Source organism: Metopolophium dirhodum, chromosome 1 (assembly GCF_019925205.1).
Source record: "Metopolophium dirhodum isolate CAU chromosome 1, ASM1992520v1, whole genome shotgun sequence".
Taxonomy (NCBI): domain Eukaryota; kingdom Metazoa; phylum Arthropoda; class Insecta; order Hemiptera; family Aphididae; genus Metopolophium; species Metopolophium dirhodum.
Genome location: NC_083560.1, coordinates 104,432,688 through 104,455,241, shown reverse-complemented (window position 1 = coordinate 104,455,241; position 22,554 = coordinate 104,432,688). Strand labels below are relative to the sequence as shown.

Sequence of the window (22,554 nt, the reverse complement as noted above, 5' to 3'; positions counted from 1 at the left end):
ATTTAGGTACCAATATTTAAAAATGATAACATTAACAATATTGATATTGTCTAATTATTACCTTTTATATGTAACATTAGGTACATAAAACAAATTTAAATTATATTAAATTATATTTTTTCAACAATTGTATAAGTTATGAATTTAAGTAAGTATTTGTTGTATTGAACACCATCTATTTATAGTAAAGGTTAGTAGTTGGCACTAGACTTAATATAAAAGTATAAACCTGTATCATATGTTTGAAAAATTATAGATCAACATATGGAATAGATATTTGTTTGTATCTTATAAGTTCAGTATATTGAATTCTTCAACAGTTAACAACAAAACCCAATACAAAAATAATTTATGAGCTCCAGAATATTTTCATAAGTGATTTGTAGATTAATTAGGTAGCTATTACATTTTTCAATGTTAAAATTGATTAGAATGTTTGCATGTTATCAATGTTGTTTTGGACCTGATAAATAGGTAACTAATAAAACCGAACTAAGTACACGTCTTGTGTACAAAACAGATTGATGAAAAATAAATAACATTAATAAAATAATTGAATTAATTATATGTACAATACACAAAAAACAATTGCAAACATTATATAAGCTTACGGAGTAGTGTCGTACAACAGTCTTCAAAATATAAATCTATGATTATCGTAGGATTTCATGTCTATTCAATTGTATTTTAAATATTTTGTACGTGAGCTTCTACACATTATACATTTTAGAAACCTTTTAATGGTCCTATTAGCTGAAACAATATTTTATTTATTTATTTTACAATTTTACATAATTTTTACAAAATAATACAGTCTATTCACTTGGCCCTTTAATCTAATTATCGGAGCGTTTTGAGATTAATTGGAATGATGAAATGGCACACAAAACATATTAGATTATCTAGTTTGACAACCTGGAGCCAAGAAGCTTAATTTAATTAATATTTCAGAGCAATAGATACCGTTCAATAGTTTGAAAGTAAAACAAAGATCAAATCTAATTCTTCTGACCTCCAAAGTTTCTAAATAATAGAGTTGTACTCAAGTATCGACTAAACAAAATAGGGATAGAGAGATTTCAATGCTTTTGGATCAGAGGAAACTCTATTTATAAAACCTAACATTGAAAATGCTTTATTTAGAATACAACTATAATGATCATTAAATGATAAAGAAGAGTCAAAATAAATACTTAAATCTTTATTATGAAAATCTTGCAAATTCAATGTCATTTAAATTATTATAAATATAGATTTGAGATAATCGTTTTTTTGAAAAGTTAGGATTTTGCATTTATCAACATTGAGAAAGAGCATAATATTTTCATTTCATAGTATATCAACGTAATTTTGGAGGAGTTTGCATCACTATAGACACATTTACAATTCAAAATATTTTTAAGTCGTAAACAAAAAGTAAAAACGCAAATTTGTAACTTTAATATCTTTAATAAATATATCAAGTAAAAAGAGGGCTAGATGTGATCCCTGAGGAATTCTTGAGTTCACTTAACAGAATTATGGATTTAATGATACATACATGATTGATAGATAGATGTGTTAAGGGGTAAGTCAATAGCAAATTATGTATTAAGCTGGACTCCTCAGGGAAGGAGGCCAGTTGGAAAACCGAAACAGGGATAGATTGACAAGAATAAAAAAGAACTAAACCAACTTGGAATAGACAATATTTTTGAAGCAGATATAGATGGAAAGAGATTTGTTTTGCAGCAATAGGCCTTAATGACTTTTAAAGCTAGAAAAGAAGAAAACAAAGAAGTGATTATATTATATTACCTATATTATTATAATATTCTTTAGTAGTTAGTACCTAAGTATATATTTTGTACTGTATTCTGACCTTATGGCGATACTTTAAATTTAATATAAATGAATAATAAAAAAATATTTGTTTATTTTGGAATAACAGAAAACAATTTAAAACAAATAAAATTTGAGTGTAATAATGTTTTACAAAGTTTAAAACAATTAATTCAATAATAGTAATATAATTGTATTGAATTAAGTGAATATTTATTTGCTTAAGGTAGGTAGGAATAAAGGAAATAAATTTATTAAGGGACTGAAATAAGTATATTGTTGATTGTACAATGTACATTCATATATTTAAGTACCTATCCAAAGACAAGTTTCTTATAATAAACACCCAACATTTTTGTTCCAATGAACTTTTTTTTTTTAAAGTGATAATTTTAATATAAGGAAGAAGTATTACGAATATCCATTCTTGTAATAAAGTACAAGTTATTACTATCATTATTTACCTTACAAATATGCATATAAACATATAAACATGTTCAATATATTAGGTATGTTGATATTAATACCTATACTAGGTAAGTAGTTTTGTACTCGTGACTTGTCAAATTATACTTGCTCCTGAAAAAGGGGCAATTTTGTCACCCTGGATATGCATTTGGGTCATAGCAATATTTCGATACATAAAGTTACATTAGATTATATTAAAATATATTATCTAAAATAATCTGATACAGATAAATGATAGAATGATACATCAGAAGCGTGCTCAGAAATTTTGGGTTGGTTCAAATTTTTTTTCAAACAAAATTTTTGTTAAATTTAGTGTTATAAATCTAGTTTAGCACCCACACGAATTTTATTTTTTTTTTGTCCGACACCTATGTATTAAAACTAGTTAAGAACGATGGTGCAAACATTAATTGCCAGAAATCATTAATTTTTATGGTATAGCCTTACGAAGTTCATGATTTTCAGTGTTTAACCCACACGTACAACGCTTATGTATAACAAATTTTCATTTTTTTTTTGAAACCTAGGTAAATTAACGTTTTGTTAATAATTTTGCAAAAAAATTTCTGACACTCACCCATAGTGGTTTTACATAACAAGTCGAGGGATGTTTAGATGTTAATTGTCCGAGCAAGCACAGCAATCAAGGGACCACGCATATATATGAAAATACTAAAAATTTCAACTAGCTATAACTTTAAACTAAGTCTGGCTTCCCTATCGTTTTCAGCGTGCTTAACTACATAGGTACGTATTAAAACAAAATAAAATTGAAAAATTTGAGTGGACGCTAAACTAGATTTTTTCCCAATAAATTATTATAATTATAATATGTAAGTATATAATATATTATTATATTTGTAAAGTATCCATGGGGGTGGGTGAACACCCTACCCCCTCACTCAAATATGTCATTATACTCAACATTTTTTTTTATATATATATATATAAATATACAATTGATTTGTTAATTTTAATAATTTTTACCCAAAAATGTTTATTATTTTATTTAGATTTTGTAAATTTACAATTTGTTTACCTTCCAAAAACTGAAAAAAATTCACAAACAAACTAAAGAATTATTTTAAAAAGCAACGATTCTTTACTGACTAAATGTATCAATTAATAATATACATTTTACACAATTACACTTGAACCATACTAAAGTAAATACCGTTAACACGGCACCGTAAATACTAAAATATCCTAAAAAATATTTTGCAATGCTCAACGAATAAAGCAGTAACTGATTTTCATAGATAATAGATATATTATTTTTATTTCGATTCATATAATATATGATATATATCTTAAATAGTAGCAAACATTATAAAATAACTAATAAATGGGGGGGGGGGGGGAGAGGGGACAAGTTATTTTGGACACAGAAAATTATTAAAGTACCTAGCTCCATCCATCATATATGTGCTAAGATTGTGATACTGTAATTTTAGTGATTTTATACATACAGATATAAGAATATATTTTGCCATAACCTTGAAATTAAAGTTAACCCGAAATTACGACCAATGTGGTGGAGTTGTTATGGAAAGTACAGACTGTATACAATTTAAATACATATAACACATTTTTAAGTTTAGAGCTAGCTTTTATTTATTTTTTTTTTTAACAAAATTTAACAAATCACATACTTAAATATTTAATTAATTTATACTTTAATTATTTGTTTTTAGTTCAGAACTTGTTTTTCCTAATGTCTTAGGTAATTTTTTATTAGTAGAGTCTTCAAGTTCTCTGTCTTGATAGTAATGAGGAGCTACTTCACGTAGCCATTTACTTTCAATCTCCGTGACTTGTCTCATATATTCTTTAGTTGTTAATACCAACTCATGGTATAAAACCCATCTTGGAAGTTCTTCAAATAAACTGCTATTTGGATGAATAATAACGGTTTGATTATGTTTAACAGTACGATAATGACCTTTTGACAATCTTGCAATGTGATAAAAATAACCAGCAGTTATGGCCTTAAACAAATAAAATATACTTATGTAAAAAATTCAAATTTCTCATGTAATTTGTAAAAATAATAAAGTCATACTTTTCGAATATTAACAGTTTCGGATGGATTTGATACTATATCCATTTCAACACGTTGCATTAATCCAACTAATTGATCTCGGACATCCCGAGCTCTTCGCATTGATCTATGTTGAATATAATTTTCATAACACCAATTTGTACTAAAATCTGTTTGAACCCATTGATTATAAATGTTTAATAAAGCTAAATGATCACCACCTTGTGAAAAAAAATTTTTACGAGCTGTATCAGCTAAAATTAATTTATCTTTGGGTCTGTAAAATATAGAGCTATTTACATTTAACATTGCTGCTATGGAAGCAATTTCTTCTGAACATTTATACCTGAAATTACAAAATAGTTAGATGATAATTTTTAAGAGTATAAAAATACAATTAAGATTTAATTTTAAAAGTCAACATTAATTTTGTCATTGTTAGAATAATTAAAAATAATAATTGACCATTGTAAATTAAAATAGTTTTATTTATTTATTTTTATTATATTTTTTTTATTGGTCTTGAGCCCAGCAACTATGGCTATTAGCTATTGTAGGGGGTTATGGTTTGTAAGATTGTATTGGTTGGTACAGTTGGTTGGCAAAATGTGAATGTGTGGTAAGGTTTTTTTCCACTTAGAACCCAGATGGTCACCCATACAGGAACTAGTTGCAGCAGGCAATGCGTACTCTCAATCACTTTGCATATTGATTGCAGCCACCGCGCTACGCCAAGCCACTGTTTTATAATTTTGATGCATTAGTTATAATAAGTGTACTGTTGGTCGAGTACTCGACTTTTGAAAAATTTTCGAGTCGAGTTTAAGTACTCGACTCGACTAAAAATTTTTTTTGTACTTATAAATACGAGTACTCGCTTTGAATCGAGTTCTCGTATTAGTATTTTTATTATTATAAATTTAAAATACAATAAATAGTATTTTATTGAAAAATAAGTGTTAAAACTATAAATAACTGAAAGAACCCAAATATCTGATATGAATACCAGGAAGGTGATACGTGATAGTTCAGATTGATTACTAATTTAATATTTATAATTTAAATACTATTTTTCAAGGCTGGGCATTAACGAGTTAAAAATGTTAAGTCAAGTTAAAAAGTTAAAAGTTAATTTAATTTAAACATTTTAACTTAACTAGTTACTTTTGGCTTTTTATTAACTTATCTAACTGTTAACTTACTAAATTTCTTTTTTAATTAACGTGAAATGAACGAGTTATTTTTTCATTTTAAGAAGAAAGTTAAGTTAATTTTTTTTGTTTTTAGTTTTATTATATTTCACTGTTTCAGTCTATTTTGTTTTCATGTCAAAAAATATTTACCGTGAATTGTTTAAAGTTAAAAATTTAAATTTATATCATTTGAATAATCGAATCTAACTATATCGAAATACTGTAAAGTATAAACACTAGATATAGTTTAAAATTTAGTTTTGGGTTGGTAAAAAATTAAGTAGGTACCTACGCTAGCGTTGTATAAACAAATTAATTTTTTTTAACTTAATAAAAACTAAAAAGTTAACAAATATGCATTTACTTTTAATTAGCTGAGTTAACATATAGTTAAATTAAATTTTGGTTATTGGTGAATATTAACACTTAACTGAGTTAAAAAAAAAATCGTTAACTTGCCCAGCCTTGCTATTTTTATTATTTTATTGCATATTTGATATTATTATAATATTACTCTATATTGTAGAACTGAATAAATATTAAATAATAAACATTAAACAATAAATAGTTTAAATGTATTATGAATTTGTTGAAATCAATTAAAAATTAAAATATAAGGCAATTAAATAGGTAGTAAATAGTAAATAGTAAATACTAAATACTATTTGATTGCATATTAAATATTAATAATCAATAATATATTATATTATAGAGTATAGACTTTAATAAATAATAAACATTAAACAATTAATAGTTATTAATTTAATTAGTTAATAATTATTATTATGATAAGATTAAATTAATTAATAATTATATAACTGTATGAAAGAAAATATAACATTTTTGTAAAATCTATTTTTAGTATAATTTAAAATACTCGAGCATTCCCAGTACTCGACCCTTTGTCGAGTACTCAAATTTTGAACTCGACTCGACTTGACTCAAAATTAAAAAACAATACTCGTCCAACACTATAATAGTGTAATAACTATATACAAATCTTATTATCCTATATTACCTATAAATATGTTTAGTATAAATTAAAGATACTAACTTCTCAGAAGCCAAGAGCATTTTTGCCATCATTGGGTCTAATGGGAATTCAGCCATACGACGTCCTAATTTGGTTAATTCACCCTTGTGATTCAATGCTCCCAATGCATAAAGTTGTTCCAATGCAAGCACCTTTAAAAATAAGGATTTAAAAAAAAAAAATTTTGATTTTATTAATTGAATTAACTTACTAAGGTTTCGTGCGGAGGAGGATCTAAAAAATCAAAATGTATTAAGTCGTGAATACCAAGTGCCTTTAACATCAACACAGCATTGCCCAAATTAATTCTTTGAATTTCTGGAACTGTATTGTCTTCAAGTTCACTTTTATAAGCCCATGATGTATATAAGCGAAAACATTTACCAGCAGCAACTCGACCAGCTCTTCCAGCTCTTTGATTAGCACTTGCCTAAAGTATTAACATTAATAAAAAATAGTATAAATGCAAATCCATCTTTACAAATAATCTACCTTTGATATTGGTACAACTATTAAAGATTCCATGCCAGTACGTGAATTGAAATTATTTTGTTTACAAAAACCTGGGTCAATAACATAAATAATATTGTCAATTGTTAAAGAAGTTTCTGCTATATTCGTGGCTAAAACAACCTAAAGTATAATTCTTAATATTATTATTTTTGATTAAATGTATTACTAAGAAAAAAATTAAGAATTACTTTTCTAGCGTTGGGAGGTGTAGGCTCAAAAATTTTGGCTTGCATCTCAGTAGGTAAATTACTATAAACTGGTAATAAAATCAGTTCTTTGATTTGAGAACCAAGTCTACGAACACGCTCCTGCAGTAGTTCGTTACAAGTTTCGATTTCTTCCTGGCCAGTTAAAAAGACTAGTATATCTCCGAGGGGCTGTGTTACATGTATCTGTAATATAGATACAACACAGGCATCAATATAATCTGCCTCAGGCGCTTTTGTGTAGTATATATCTACAGGGAAACGTCTTCCTATAACAGACATACAAAAATAGATTTAGTATTTACACAAAGGAATTAAAAATTTAAACAATGTGTACCAGGTATTCTAAATATAGGTGCATCATCAAAAAATTCAGAAAACTTCTGGGCATCTAAAGTGGCGCTTGATATTAATAATTTCAAATCTGGTCTGAATCGTATAACATCTTTTACCAAACCAAATAAAATATCAGTATGAAGGGTACGTTCATGTGCTTCATCTACAATCATCACACTATAAGACTGTAAATCTGGTTCAGACAAAAACTCTCTATGTAATGTTCCATCAGTCATGTATTTGATTATAGTACGCTCTGAAGTGCAATCTTCAAAACGTATACTGTAACCAACCTAAAATTGTGTCAATTGTCAATATTATATTAATTTGTATTTCTTTTTAAAATATAATTATATTGTTTACTTCATTTCCAAGTTTAACAGACATCTCTTCGGCTACACGAGCTGCAACTGACATAGCAGCAACTCTTCTAGGTTGAGTGCATCCAATTATTTTATTATTTTCTGTGAAACCAGCTTCATGTAAATATTGGGGAATTTGTGTTGTTTTTCCAGAACCGGTTTCACCTTCTATGATAAGTATCTAAGTAAAATAAAAACGCTTGCCAAGTCAGGGATCGGCATGTAAACTTTCTTGATTTTTAATTTTTAGAAATTTATTAACTGATATCACACCCAAGCGGTATAACAATTTGAATCCAGAAAAATTTCGGTATGAACAGTCCTACAAAAAATAATTTTCATTTTCATTTAGTGAGATCGATTTCCGAAACCAGAAAGCGGATTTCGTTGTTTGGGGTCTTGTTAGATTCACATTGGCTAGGAGAAGTGCAGTAAAGATTTTCAGAACTTTATCTTTAATAGTTAATTCACTACAGAACATAAAAAAAATTAAAACAAATTTTATTGGGCGTTTTTTGATATTTTTCAGCTTTACAGCTTTATAATAAACTAATGATTGGAGATAAAGTTCTGAAAATCTTCACTGCACTTCTCCTAGCCAATGTGAACCTAATAAGACCCCAAACAACGAAATTGGTTCTCCAGTTTCAGAAATCTAGCAAAAAATAACTCTTTTTTTTTATCTGTGAAAAATTAAATAATTTTTTTAAAAAATTTTAATTCTAGATTTAGTATTTACTTGATAGTCCCTTTTTAATGAGTTATCAATCAACTTTCTAGCTATCATAGTTTAGGAGAAAAGTTAAAAAATAGATATTTTGGGACTGTTCACGCCGACGTTTTTATGAATTCAAGTGGTTATACCGCTTGAGTGTGATATCAAATCCCTCTCATTAATATTTTATATTATAACTAGCTAAATTACACACCTACTTATCATTACTGAGTTACATATTTATTATTTTCCTATATAACACAAATTCTTGAAGTTTTAAGAATTCAGACTTTTTTTCATTTCAATTACCATACTTACTTGATTAAAAATCAAGAAAGTAAAAATTTATATTTTAAGGCTTAATTATATGAAGTGTTAATTTAAATAAAATTATTACCTGATGGTCTTTAATAGCTCTTATTAGATCTTTTTTGAATTTATATATAGGCAAACTCTTTTTTGTCTCTTCTATGTTAAGTTTTTTCTTTTGTTTTTCAGTTATTTCCGGTTTTTCCTTAAAAGCAAAAATAAAAAAAAAACATTTAATATAAATTATTTTGTCAAAGGGTATTAACATACATCTTCATGAGTGCCAGGTAAATTTGCAGTTTGAATAAAATCTATTTGATTATCAATCAATAGTTCATATTGTTCTTTTTCTTGTCTTTTAGCACCAAACTTATAAACAGCAGAAGACATTTGTTCTTCTTCCCATTTTTGTTGTTCAGTAATTGGTGCCTTATCCACTTCCATTTCATACTCCATCTGGTCATCTTTGATATCTTGAGGCATCCGATAACGTTGAACATTTTCAAGTTCTCTAGCTTTTTCATGTTCTTTGGCGAGACTCAATAACTTCTTTTTGTGTTCACGATCAAAAATTTCACGTTGCGATAAACTAAATAAAATAGATTAATTGCCTATATAAAAATAGCATATTTTACAGTCTATACCATGTTAAATTATAGCAAAAACTTACTCTTCAGCATCAAATAAATATTCATCATCTATGATATCGGCTTCAAGTTCAGTAACCTTGTCATCTTTTCTTTTTTCGAGATATTTACGACGAGACTCAATACGCAGTCGAGGAATGACCATTTCTTTCTCACGTTCATTTTCTAATTTTAATCTTTTTGCTGCTTCTTCGTAAGCTTTCTTATCTAAGCAATTAATCAATGAATTATACATTTTTTCATCAACCATAAAAACCATGATATTTATCAAGTAAATAGGTTATTGTATTATTATATGTAAATTATACATTAGGTTAGATCAAAAATTATTTGTACACATAGAATACCTACCATTATTTTAAGCTTTCATTAAATGTATTATATTCTATTAAAATAATTTATTTAAAATTAATTGTGTGTATTTTAGATTCTGAGCTTAGAAAATGAATGTATTGTGTTTACAATGACGTGTTTTTTTTTGTCTGTCATCAATATTTGAGAGTAAAAATGCTTTGATTTTTGACATCAGCATATTTTTGATGAGAAAGTGATTCTAGTTGGTACTTTTAAAAGATCAACACTAAAAATTCAGGGTAGCTTCAGAATGCACCAGGAAAAACAAAAAAAAATGGTAATTCTTACGCAAAACCAATTTAATTTTTCTGGTGTAACTCAAAAACTAATAACTGTAGACACTTAAAATTTCCACCAAATATTTATGTAATCATTTTCCAAACATGGTAAAGTTTTCAAAATATTTTGAATCTTTTTAAGCTATTTATAGCCTTGATACATTTTTTTTAAACTATTGCCGTTAAAAACTTTTTCACTAAGTAAAAATGTTTGAAAATGTAATGCAAAGGTTAGATTAGGTTAAAATGATTTAATGGCAGTTCAAAAATATTAAAGATACATAGACACAATAATTTATATATATTATATTAAAAGTTTGAATTTTGACAAAAATTTGCCAATTATTTTTTAGTTAGAAACTCATATAAATTTTGTTGTCATGGCTAATGAACATTAGAAATTTTAATAGAAGTTTCCCCACAGTTTATTCTACCTCTATCAAATAAAAAAAGTTGACACCGGAAAGTTACACTATTTATAGCCATAAGATATTTTCGATTTTTTTAAAATTATTAAATTTGATTATTTATAAAATTATGCCAGGATGCAAGGAGTTATTATTGAATTAAAATTTAATACATAAATTACAATGACATGATCGAAAACTAGTGTACAGCAGAGCAGTACTCACTTGTTCACCTTTTTTTATGTAGTATACAGTATATATTTTTACAAATTAGTACTTCAAAAATAAAATTTGTGTTTTTATTAAGTCAAATACATACATAATATATTATTTGCGTAGAACAGGTAAATTAAAAAAATTAATATATTAATGCAACCCGCTTGGATCCAACTAGTATTTTATCTGTAAATAACCTCTAAGGTTAAGATTCCAACTCTGATGCAGATGTCTTGCATATACTTATTTATCTTCATTCTTTACCATCATTATTCAGTATTCAAATAAATAAAAATGTTAGTTTTAATTTTAAACATAGATGTTAGGTATGTATAGAGTATTTAAAATTATATAAAATATAAAGATCAATTAATGTACCAAATATCCATTATGGTAAATTAATAATTGTAATATGAGGGAAAACATTTTGATTGAACATTGATTTAAAAATTCCCAGATATAATTATCTTAATATTCCAAAATAACATTCTGAATTTGTTCCTGAGACACAAATATAACATTTTTCATAATTCTATTTAAATATATTTATTTTTTTTGTCACGACTGCATCAAATGTTTTATTTTAAATACCAGTTGAATTTTTGATAAATTACCTATTAACATTTAACGGAGAGTAAATGTTTATTTTACGACATGCAGGCAGTAAAGTGAAAATTCCGCTAAGCAACGGGCAGAAAAGTTAATGTCCAAATCAGATTAAAATATATGAACAAATTAATAATAATTATTATGTTGGTGAGTTACTCCCGTGTTGTTCTATATGAAACAATTTGGAGATGCCTAGAACAGCAAAAACAGTTCACTGTGGATTGCCATAATATCGAGAAAAGCATTTTCGGAAGCAGCAGACTAAAAATAGTAAGTGTGGCTCAGGCAGGAAGGCAATTTCAGTCTTGAACGAACTTTAACCGCTGTGCATAAATCACGAGATACATCATGAACTTTGTATTTTGTTTAATAGTTTCATTTGTGTAATTGGCATATGGACTTTTAATACAATTTTAATATTATCTATAAGACTTACCAGATCGAGGAATTGCAATATTACGAGTTCTGTCTTTGTCTTTTCTTTTGAGCCTTTCTGCAAATTTATCACGTTCTCTGCGATCCTCGTCACTGTCACTAGAAGCCATCGTAAATCTAAATACTTAACAAAAATAAATAGTTGTTTTGTGAACAATTTAAATTTAAAACGTACGATATCGTAATTTTTATGTTTATTGTTTACACTTTACAGTTTACACTGATAACTTCGGCGGCCAAAATTGTTATCGGTTAAACGCCGTACAGTGATAACGTTGGTGGCGGGCGCGCGCTATTCAAAATTATAACATTTTACTGATACCCGCAGCCACTAATACAGTGGTTACCGGAGTACGGTAGTATTTAACCCACGGTCTTAACTCGGTCTTAGACTTAACCCATAGAAAACCAATAAAAACTAACCTAACCTAACTTCGATGATTCAAGGTTGCTACGGAGTACGAACACGGGCAACGGACGACTTCGGCACTTTGCAGGGCACCAATGCGTTATGCGTGTTGTTTCAATTTGACCATCGTTTTTATTCAGATTGTACCGACAATTGCACAGACAGCATCCGAAAATGGCGAAACCGAAAAAAAACAAGGATATTAATTACGCACGACGCCTTAAGGAATTGAAAGAAGTACGTACCTATTATATTGCATTATATAATAAACGAGATAAGTATCTTAGAGATGGGGAACTGGTCTCGTCTTACGGTCTACAAATAAATTTCGTTTTAAAACACAATAATTATTATTGTGTCGTTTGATAGTGTGACTAATTTTGTACTACCTTTTTAATTTATTTTAACCTATTATTTTTCTGACTCCATTTTACAGAAGTTGAAACCATACCGCAACCGCGAGACTGTAAACCTACTCCGGGTGATCACAGGATCATCCGGTACACTTTTGCATAATCACTGGGAAAGCCTAGAAAGTGTGTTGACTGGGGAATATAGTCTTCATGATGTCAAACAGAAAATTCAGAGTGTAGCCAACATGATTCTTGAGAATGGAGAGTTTGTATCGAAATCAGACCGCTCCAACTCGATAGAACACAGTATGGTGAGCAAAGAATGTATACAACTTCATGTCGACTCCAAAGCAAACATATCTGACAATGTGACACATGGTAACATCAACTCAAATTCAAATGTGGTCGAAAATACAAGCGTGATCAACAGACTAAGACACTTACACATTGAAAGTTGTAATCCAGAATGTTATAATAAGTTATAGAATAATATATTTTGTTTAATATATTTATATTTGAGTTTAAATTATTTCTTAAAGGCTCAGTTAACAGAGAGCGGGCAGCGGTCCGGTTGTATTATTTTACAGTGCCTGCGCGGGCAGACCGCTTTCTGTTTGACTGAGCCTTTAAAATGCTTATGAATAAATTAATCAATGTTCTAGTATTGTTATGGCAGTAGAACTATTTTATTTTTATTTTTTGCACAAGTTTTGTACAAACAATATCCTAATTAATTAAAATAAAAATATTAATTGTAATCACAATACTTACAAATATAAAAATTACTTTGGAAAATTATTCAGCCTAGATTTGTTGATTGTTTCAATGAGGAAACTATTTAAGTATTGGTTCTTTAAAATGCAATGCATCCACCAATAGTATTCTGTCTAAGAAGTAAAGGATACTCATAGTGTGAAGTCAGAACTTTTTTTATGTACGATGCTCAAGAAAGAGTGTACTTATATGAAATTAATTCAATTAAAAACAATGACACTAGATAAAGTGTAAAAAGCAATACCATAAATTTGATTAACAATATAACATAGATTAAAATTATAACATATTGATAAAACATTCACTAAGACTACATCTAATATTTATATTTTTTTCAGATTATGTACATTTATTATAATTTATAACAGTAAAAATAGTAAATACCCATTATAGTATTTATTCAATTTTTAATTCATAGATTGGTATATAAAAATTATTTTAACTGTAGTATAAAGTTCACCATTATTAAGTAGCAATAATATAATAAATTGTTATTGATTAAATCTATAAATTATAGTAAAACATTTAAATTATATCATAACATAAAATAATACAAGTAATAAACAAACAATAAACAAATAATAGATATTTAAAAAAAAATTATTTAAGTGACTTCATACTACAAGATTAATACAAACAGAATGTTACTTTTATATATATATATAAAAAATGGAATGAAAAATTTTAATCAATCATAGCGTTAAAACAAATTTAGAAGATTACTAGGTCTTTCAGTTACTTCCCATATAGTTGCTGGCAATTTCCGGAAATGCTCCAACACACAGGAAGCAGTTGCCAGACCCAAATGCACACAGAATAGTTCAAAACACTATACTTTTCCTTTTGGCATTCTTGGAAAACATTGTTCCAAAAGCTTCTCTAAAAACATTAATTCACTAAATAAAACTTTTAACAAAAAAAATAATTTTACCAATTTCTACTCACTCATAGTAATCACCATTTAATATTCCTGGAAATAACTCTAAAACTTTAGGTTAAATTCTAAGCTTTAAAGATGTACCCTAAAATCAAAATTTATAATTAGATTGAGGTGGATGTTGCTGCCCTAAAATGCATTTATGAACTTATTAAAAAAATTACTTTTAAACCTACAAAAATTATGTTAGAAATTATTTATGACCGTAATTTTATATGACTTAAATTTTTGCTACTAGAAGTTTAAAATAATACTTAACTATTTTAGTTCAGCAAACTATAATATTTATTCAATATCTTATTTCTATCATCCTGCTTTACTAATTAAATTTCAAATCAATTCAAATATTAAACCTTTAAACTATAGTGAAACTGTATATGATTATTTAAATTGTTATTGTAATATTATTAGATCATCATTAGCCATAATTAATTGGGATTATGTATTTCATAATTTGCAAATTAATGACGCGGTTAATATGTTCTACGATATTATTTTTGATATTATTGATAGTCATTGTATTAAAAAAAACTTTTTGTAATAATAAATATCCTATTTGATTTAGTTTGATCTTGAAAGATTTAGTTTGTAGGAAAAAAAATTGCTCACATATTGTACAAACAAACTACTTCCCTTATTAACTATAACAGATTTTCTGAATTATGTGCAAAGTGTAAATCTCAATGAAAACTTGATTATAATAATTACATATCTAATATTCAAAACTCTATTAAATCTAATCCTAAATTATTTTGGAAATTCATTAACAATAAAAAACAAAATTATGTATGTATAGGAGGTAAGGATATTGTCAATCGTTTCGCTCAATATTTTTCCAGTGTCTATGTAAATCAGTTTGCATCAACCAAAATTACTCATCAGTTATCAACTATCAATTCAGTAGAAGTAAATCTTAACTATTGTGTTTTAAATATTACAGACGTTATAAATAAGTTGGATAACATCACATATAAAACGAGTCCTGGTCCTGATATGATCCCGAGCTGTTTTTTTTAATAAATTGTAAACACGTTTTAGCTGTTTCTCTACTACATTTATATAATTTATCGCTTTCTAGTGGTTGTTTTCCATCAAATTGGAAAATAAGTTTTGTAAAGCCTATTAATAAAGGAAAAGATTCAGCTAATATAATTAATTATCGGCCTATTTCTATTACTTCAATTATTCCCAAATTATTTAAATCCATAGTATCTGAAAAAATATATCCGATTCTTAGTTCTCTAATAAATGATGATCAACATGGTTTTTTGAAAGGTAAATCAACAACAACAAATCTTTTAATTTTTCAAAAATATATACTAGATGCATTTGTTCTTGGATATCAAGTAGATGTAATTTTTACGGATTTTGAAAAGGCTTTTGATAAATTAAATCACCATATTCTTTCAAATAAGCTGAATTCTATTGGTATTCGTGCCCCTTTTTTTGTCGTGGTTGATTTCTTGCATAACTGACAGAAGGCATGTTAAACTCAAAAATTTTCACTCTAACTCCTTTAATATTTATAATATTAGTATATTTATATTTATAAGGCCTTACAGGCTTTTCACAAGGATCTCACTTAGCCCCTTTGTTATTTATATTATTTATTAATGATTTACAATTTCTTAATTCTAGAAAACTATTGTTGGCTGATGATATGAAAATTATTCGTTTAATAAAATCGCATTCTTATTCGGTTATCCTTCAAAATGATTTAAATACGCTAATGGATTGGTGTAATGATAATAAATTATCATTAAATATTTATAAGTGTAAGTTGATGTATTTTACGAGGTCTCGTTCTCAAATTATATATGATTATTCCATAAATAATATTGTACTTCAGAGAGTTTTTGATGTTTGCGACTTAGGTGTTACATTTCACTCAACTTTTACTTTCAACAAGCATTATTTAAACATTACAAAAAATTCATCTTCAACATTAGGGTTTATAAGTAGGACATGTAAAGATTTTACAAATTCTGATGCATTGAAAACTCTATATTCTTCTCTAGTACGTTCTTCTTTAGAATACAACTCAGTTATTTGGTCACCCTCTAGTGCACTTCATATACAAAGCCTGGAAGCTATTTAAAATTGTTTCCTTCGATTTATTTCTTATAAATGTGATATACCTCGTTCACCTCATTCAGAGTACACACCATTATTAATCAAATTAAATATGACCAGTTTAGCTGTAAGGAGAAATACTATTGATTTGAAGTTTCTATATAAAATAGTAAATGGTCTTATAAACTGTCCTGAGTTACTCAGTAGCTTAAATTTTAATGTTCCTCAATGTCGAACTAGATCCAAAAAAACGTTTTACATTCAATTACAAAGGACAAATTATGCACTTGTCTCGCCCTTAAATAGATGAATGAAATTAGTTAATGATGTACAGGTTGATTTATTTAATTTTCATGCTTTAGATGGTTTTTGTGTTTATATTACCCATTATTATTTTATAATTTATTTGTTTTTTGTGATTATATATTCTGTCATTTCAGTCTTCTAAATAGATTTAAGTTTACTAATGTAATAACTATTAATTTATTATTGGGTTCATCCCGTTTAAATTTATAATAAATAAATAATAAATTAAAATTTTTTTTTTAAACTAAATAATTTGTTTAGTTACATATAAATGGATCACAATTAAAATTATTATAAATATTATTTATAACCTATTTATAAATAATATTAAGCTACAATTATTATATTAAAAGTGAAAATTATATAATTATATAAATGTATTAAAGTGTATTAATGTTCAATTGTTTCATTTATTAAACTATCAACCATCAAAGACAAATTTAAGAAATGTAATGAGATATATAGTCCTTTCAAATACATTATTTGTCTCATATATAATTTCCAGAAAGTCTAATTTTTGTTTTATCGATACTTTATTATTATTCAATACTACTAACTTATGGCTAGTGTCACAATCTGGTTATTTCAGAGTTCAGACTAGTAACATTTACTACTCTCCTGTAACTACCTTCATACCTAACCTATTAGTTAATAATTTTATATTTCCAATGTATCAGAGATTCTAAATTTAAGTGTATATGAATTTATGAAAATACCATAGTATAAAGTATAATTGATAGTTATTTTAAAATATGAAAAATATAAATTAAAATGTGTAAGATATGTAGTAGATGAATTTCATGTTCTGCCTTGTTCATGGAGCAAACCCTTTGCCTCTTTTTGATATAAGCTATGTCCAAATATCCACTTTGGTAATAAATATTACTTACTTATAATTTATGTGTTTCAAAATTGTATCTCTTGTGTGTAATAAACTAATAACTTATCATCAATATTGAAGACTCAGTCAATTAACATAATATATAACAATTCATAACTTGTAAATAAAATGTGTTAAGTGCATAACGTGAATCCCACAATGGCACGCGGGGAGTGTGTATATATAGTATTTATTTTTACCAGAAATTATTAAAATCAATATTTAAAAATATTTTGCTAATGTTAAGATAACCTTTGTACTATATTTAATAGGATTGTATATTCTTATTATGTAATTGTATTTAGTTAATTAAATATTTAAGTTGGAAATTCTGAATTTTTTGAATTGTAGATTCTGAGTGAAGCGAAGAAACTAGTGGTTTCACAATGGTATTTATTTTTTTTTATCCTGTACACAAAATTTTTACCAGAAGGAGTGCTTCTATTTCAACATATCGATGGCTAAGAGGCCAAAAGTTGTATGTCCCAAACATTAAATTTTACAGGAGAGCAGTTTTAAGATTTTAAATTATTCTACACCAAAAAATTTGTGTTGTAGATTTTTGTTTTTCAGTGTTGCAACTGATTTATTTGTAAAATATTCTGTAGATTACATAAATTATTACTGTTAGGTCTTAAAATTTGTTTTCAACGTAATTATAATGTTTCTTTTAAATTTAAATGGGACTTGTTATGAATGGCAATTATAATATATTTTTACTGTGGACATATAAGGTTTTGATGGACATATTAAAAGTTGTTAATTTAATATAAACTCTAATTTATTTATTAAATAAATAGTTAAAATGTACGTAAGACTAATTTTTTTGATATAAAAAATTCAATTTGCTTATATAATTGCAGTAAAAAAGTAAAAAAATATAAAAAATATTGCAATTTTTTATTGAATGTAAAAAATAATAAAGTACCATTTTTCATCAAATTTTTAGTCAAATAAAACCCGTGTTTAATGATATTTTATGCTAATTGAAGATATCATATTATTTAGTGTAATTTAAAATTAAAAACTTATTATTTCAAATAATACGTCCGGACATATTCATTTTTTATAAATGATAAACAAATTCAATATTATCTATAACATTACACGTCCAAAATTGAATGTATTGTATTTGACAAAAGTAACAAGTCCGGGCTATAATATTTGTCTGCTTGATATTTAGATCATGTTAAAATATTTGTTGTATGTCTCATTAAATTAGGCCTTATTATATGTGTGCACTAAAAAAACCTATCTTGCACTAAAAACACAAACATTTTAAGCATAAATAAAACATGTTTTACTTGTAATGTTTTACCGAATAAAAAAAACGACCCAGATAAACCCTATAGAGTATAGTATAGACTAATAAAACAATTTTGAGAAAAATTGGACTTCCAACTTTTGGCCTCTTAGTCATCGGTATAGTACCTTATCTTTTAGCAAATTGGATCAAGATGGTACTTTAGAGAGGTCAGTTTTTGATTTTCTCAATAGTTATTTAATGCCACGGGTAAAACTACCTACAAATTACGAAAAAATATTAATTAAACTTAAAGGCTATAATTAATTATAACAATATAAAAAATCCAGAATGACAAACCGTCTCCGCTCAGAATCGTTTTTCTTATACAATGATATTATATCATTGAATTCAAGTTTAATACAATCCATTATACATTGACCCACTTGTAACATGCTGTACAGCAGAGCGACATCCACTTACCTGCTTTTTCACAATATTTATTGATATTTAAATTACAAAAATTAAAAATGTGATTCGGTCGTTCCCTTGTATATATTACGGACAATCGGAATATTTTTTCAGAATGAAAATCGTGATAATTGTCGACACGTATAGTTGGAATTAAAAACAGTAGTTTTTGACAAAAAAAGAAGTGGTTGTGGTGGTGAGGTACTGAAGCCCCTTATGTACAAGAATCTTAGGCGCAGTTTATCATTAATTACATAAAGCATTCGGGGAACTCTTTCAGTATAATGGTCATTGGTCACTATCAGTCACACTCACTACAAACACAGACACAAGGACAAGGGCGGACTGGCTTCTTCAGAGCGGTTCGGGAATTCTTTTTTAAAACGGCCCAAAAACCATTGTACACTATAACAGCACTTATGTTTAAAATACCTTACATTTTCTCAGTTGAATATTATTACCTAACCAGTGAGTAAAAAATTTAATTTTACCTCCAATACAATTACCAATTATATTTTCCTTCTGTGGCATACAAATACTAGAAAGCTACATAGTTATCATAATTGATTTTACTTTTTATAGAGTTCAATCAAATAATATTGACAATTTACTGTTTACTAGTGTTTAGTATTTATATCCATTGTTTTAAAAAAACACTAAAAAGTAAAAATGATATGAAATTTCTTATAAAAACTTTTATATAGTTTTTCTATTTTGTTTACTGAAGAACCACTGCAATGTATAATATAACTCAATAGTAATTTATCATGTAAATAAAATTATAATTTATATTAATATTATAGTTATAATTAATATAAATAAATTATAATTGAATGACATTAATAACAAAAGTTAAAATTAAATTATTAATAATCCGAAAATGACAGGACCAAGAGTACGCCTCAGTGTAAAAACTGTCAGACCCACGGACATACCGCTAAATACTGCCACCATCCCTCACGCTGTGTTAAATGTGGGGGAGGTCACTCCTCATAAATTTGCACTGGAGAACTAAGCAGCCCAGCCATGGGCACCATTTACGCGTGTGACCACACCTCAAAATTGGAGATTAGGTTAAATTGGGTTGGGTTCCATAATTTGTTTTTGAAATTTATTTGCGATAAACGTTGAATCAAGCTATGATCAACAAACGGTTATAGATGTAACGTTATAATTTAAATGGTTCACCGAACATCTTACTAGAAAAACGTTAAAATTGTTTATGTTTTTAGAAAATTTTTCTAGAAATTGTTCAAAGAACTTAATAGGTTATGACACTCCTCATGTCAATTCCTTAAAACTTAATAGTTTATAATATTATTTACATATACCGGGTGATTCTTTTATCAAACAACACTCATTATTTCAAAAAGTGTAAATTTTTTTGAAAATATTTTTTTACATAGTTTCAAGTTGCTTATAAAACAACGTTTTTATTTAAAAGTTATATTTTTAAATATTTTTTATCCTTATAATTTTTAAGTTTTTTACTTTTTTGAATGACAACATAGGGTTTTAATTTTATATTCCAAAACAGAATATTTTTCTTAGTTATTTAAAGTTTAGATGAGCGGAGTTGAGTGTGACGGGGTTACCCCGCGAAATGTTTGTCCACTTCACCACTCATCAAAATTTTATAACTCATAAACTACTCACCCCAAATTCGATTTTCATGTATCGAAATACTAAGAAAAATATTCTGCTGTGACCTACTTGAGGTGGTGTTGCATAGCAAGTCAGGGGATATTTTCGATTTGCGGAGCGGAGCGACGGCGCCGAGGAGCGCAGCGACGAGTGCCACAAACTGCGTAATCACTGCCTTATTTGAAGTGTCATAACTAAGAATCGAGTATTTTGAAGTTTTTTGAACATAATTTCCATTAGAAGTTTGAGCGACTTTTATTTAAAGTATCATTACAAAAAGCATGCAAAAACACACATTTTACAAAAAAAAAATTTAAAAAAATCGCTTGGGAGCTAAACTAAAATTGTTCCAACTCATGTTAAGTAGGTATTATAAAAATTAAACTGTTTTTTGATATATTGTGGATTATCATTTTCGTATTATGAGTATTCGTAAATAGGTATTTTTATTTTATTAAATTATGTTTGCCTCGTAGTAAATATTTAATATTTGGTTGGTATAGGTACTCTTTTGAGTTTATGTAAAAATTAATGTTAGTTTTTAACTTTAGATAGAAAAAACAGTCTTTCTCTCTTTTCCATTCCGACACACTTCCCTCTATTTTATAGCCATGGCCGGATAATTCTTTAATATCTATGACAATAATACGTGAGCGACCACGTATACGGTTATAACTTAAATGATCAAATTCAGTGTTTAGATAATATTCAAAACCATTTCCTTCGATTTATGGCCATCAAATGTAATTTAACTCGTATGCGTATTCTTTTTATGAACCACTATTACATTATTTTGATATTGGTAGTTACACTCTCTCTCTCTCTCTCTCTCTCTCTCTCTCTAAAAAAAAAACAGACAAAATTGTTGGCAAACATAGTTTATTATTTTTATTTTAACATACAATCATCAAAATCAGTATTATTATTTTAATTTGTTATTATAGGTATTATAATAGGTAATCGTAATTAACTACTTCACAGTTACTTTTCTTACAATATCATAAATTTGGATTCTTTATTAGGTGGCTAAAGTAATAATGGTAAATTTATTGGTAAATGATATTCGATTTTTGACATTAATATCTTAGGTATGTTGGGGGTTAAAAAAAAATGTGTAATGAAAAAAGTGCAATGTTTTATGTGCTCTTCTTGTAGTGGAATACACTTGAAATTTGAACCATATATAAGTTCCCTATATTGGTAGGTATCGCATGCAAAGTATGAATTTAGGAGTTGAAATTCATAACCCTTCTATTTGTTAGTTTTGGACATTTACATTTTATTTCGTACTTTTCCCATCATAAATTCCTATCATACTTTTCTTACATTAGAATTAATTTAGATTCTTTATTAGGTGGCTAAAGTAATACTTAAGTAATAAAATATAAATATATAAATATGCCAAATGGTCAAAAAACCTTTAAATATGCAAAAATATGCAAAATAAAACTTCAAATAAGTACTTAACCATGGTCCCTTGAAATGGATTTCTAGGTCATCTAGCAACTAGCATTAAAT

General features: G+C 27.1%; 2 protein-coding genes across 3 annotated transcripts; one reads left to right on the top strand and one right to left on the bottom strand.

Moving 5' to 3' along the window:
• Nucleotides 1-3,477: 3,477 nt before the first annotated feature.
• Nucleotides 3,478-12,152, bottom strand: LOC132936508 (probable pre-mRNA-splicing factor ATP-dependent RNA helicase mog-4). Of its 2 annotated transcripts, XM_061003244.1 has the most exons (12): nt 11,948-12,152; nt 9,671-9,854; nt 9,271-9,589; nt 9,089-9,205; nt 7,978-8,157; nt 7,616-7,907; nt 7,261-7,547; nt 7,052-7,192; nt 6,771-6,989; nt 6,581-6,711; nt 4,355-4,679; nt 3,486-4,280 (listed from the first exon to the last, which is right to left on the bottom strand). In XM_061003244.1, the coding sequence occupies exons 1-12, from the start codon at nt 12,054-12,056 to the stop codon at nt 3,969-3,971; spliced, it is 2,616 nt and encodes an 871-aa protein (XP_060859227.1). In that variant the 5' UTR covers nt 12,057-12,152; the 3' UTR covers nt 3,486-3,968. The 2 variants fall into 2 exon arrangements, with proteins under 2 accessions (XP_060859228.1, XP_060859227.1); XM_061003245.1 differs by lacking the exon at nt 11,948-12,152 and having other exon boundaries at nt 3,478-4,280; nt 9,271-9,611; nt 9,671-9,808.
• A 228-nt stretch (nt 12,153-12,380) lies between these two features.
• On the top strand, nt 12,381-13,423 carry LOC132937018 (uncharacterized). The gene is made up of 2 exons (XM_061003843.1): nt 12,381-12,592; nt 12,792-13,423. Exons 1-2 carry the CDS (start codon nt 12,530-12,532, stop codon nt 13,191-13,193), a joined length of 465 nt encoding a protein of 154 aa, XP_060859826.1. The 5' UTR covers nt 12,381-12,529; the 3' UTR covers nt 13,194-13,423.
• Nucleotides 13,424-22,554: the final 9,131 nt, after the last annotated feature.

Coding starts and splice junctions, on each gene's coding strand:
- LOC132936508 (XM_061003244.1), bottom strand. CDS start 12,056: ATGGCTTCTAGTGACAGTGACGAGGATCGCAGAGAACGTGATAAATTT. Junction 9,206..9,270: donor TACCTGGCACTCATGAAGAT/GTATGTTAATAC, acceptor TTTGCTTTTAAG/GAAAAACCGGAAATAACTGA. Junction 7,908..7,977: donor CTGTTAAACTTGGAAATGAA/GTAAACAATATA, acceptor ACACAATTTTAG/GTTGGTTACAGTATACGTTT.
- LOC132937018 (XM_061003843.1), top strand. CDS start 12,530: ATGGCGAAACCGAAAAAAAACAAGGATATTAATTACGCACGACGCCTT. Junction 12,593..12,791: donor GCCTTAAGGAATTGAAAGAA/GTACGTACCTAT, acceptor TCCATTTTACAG/AAGTTGAAACCATACCGCAA.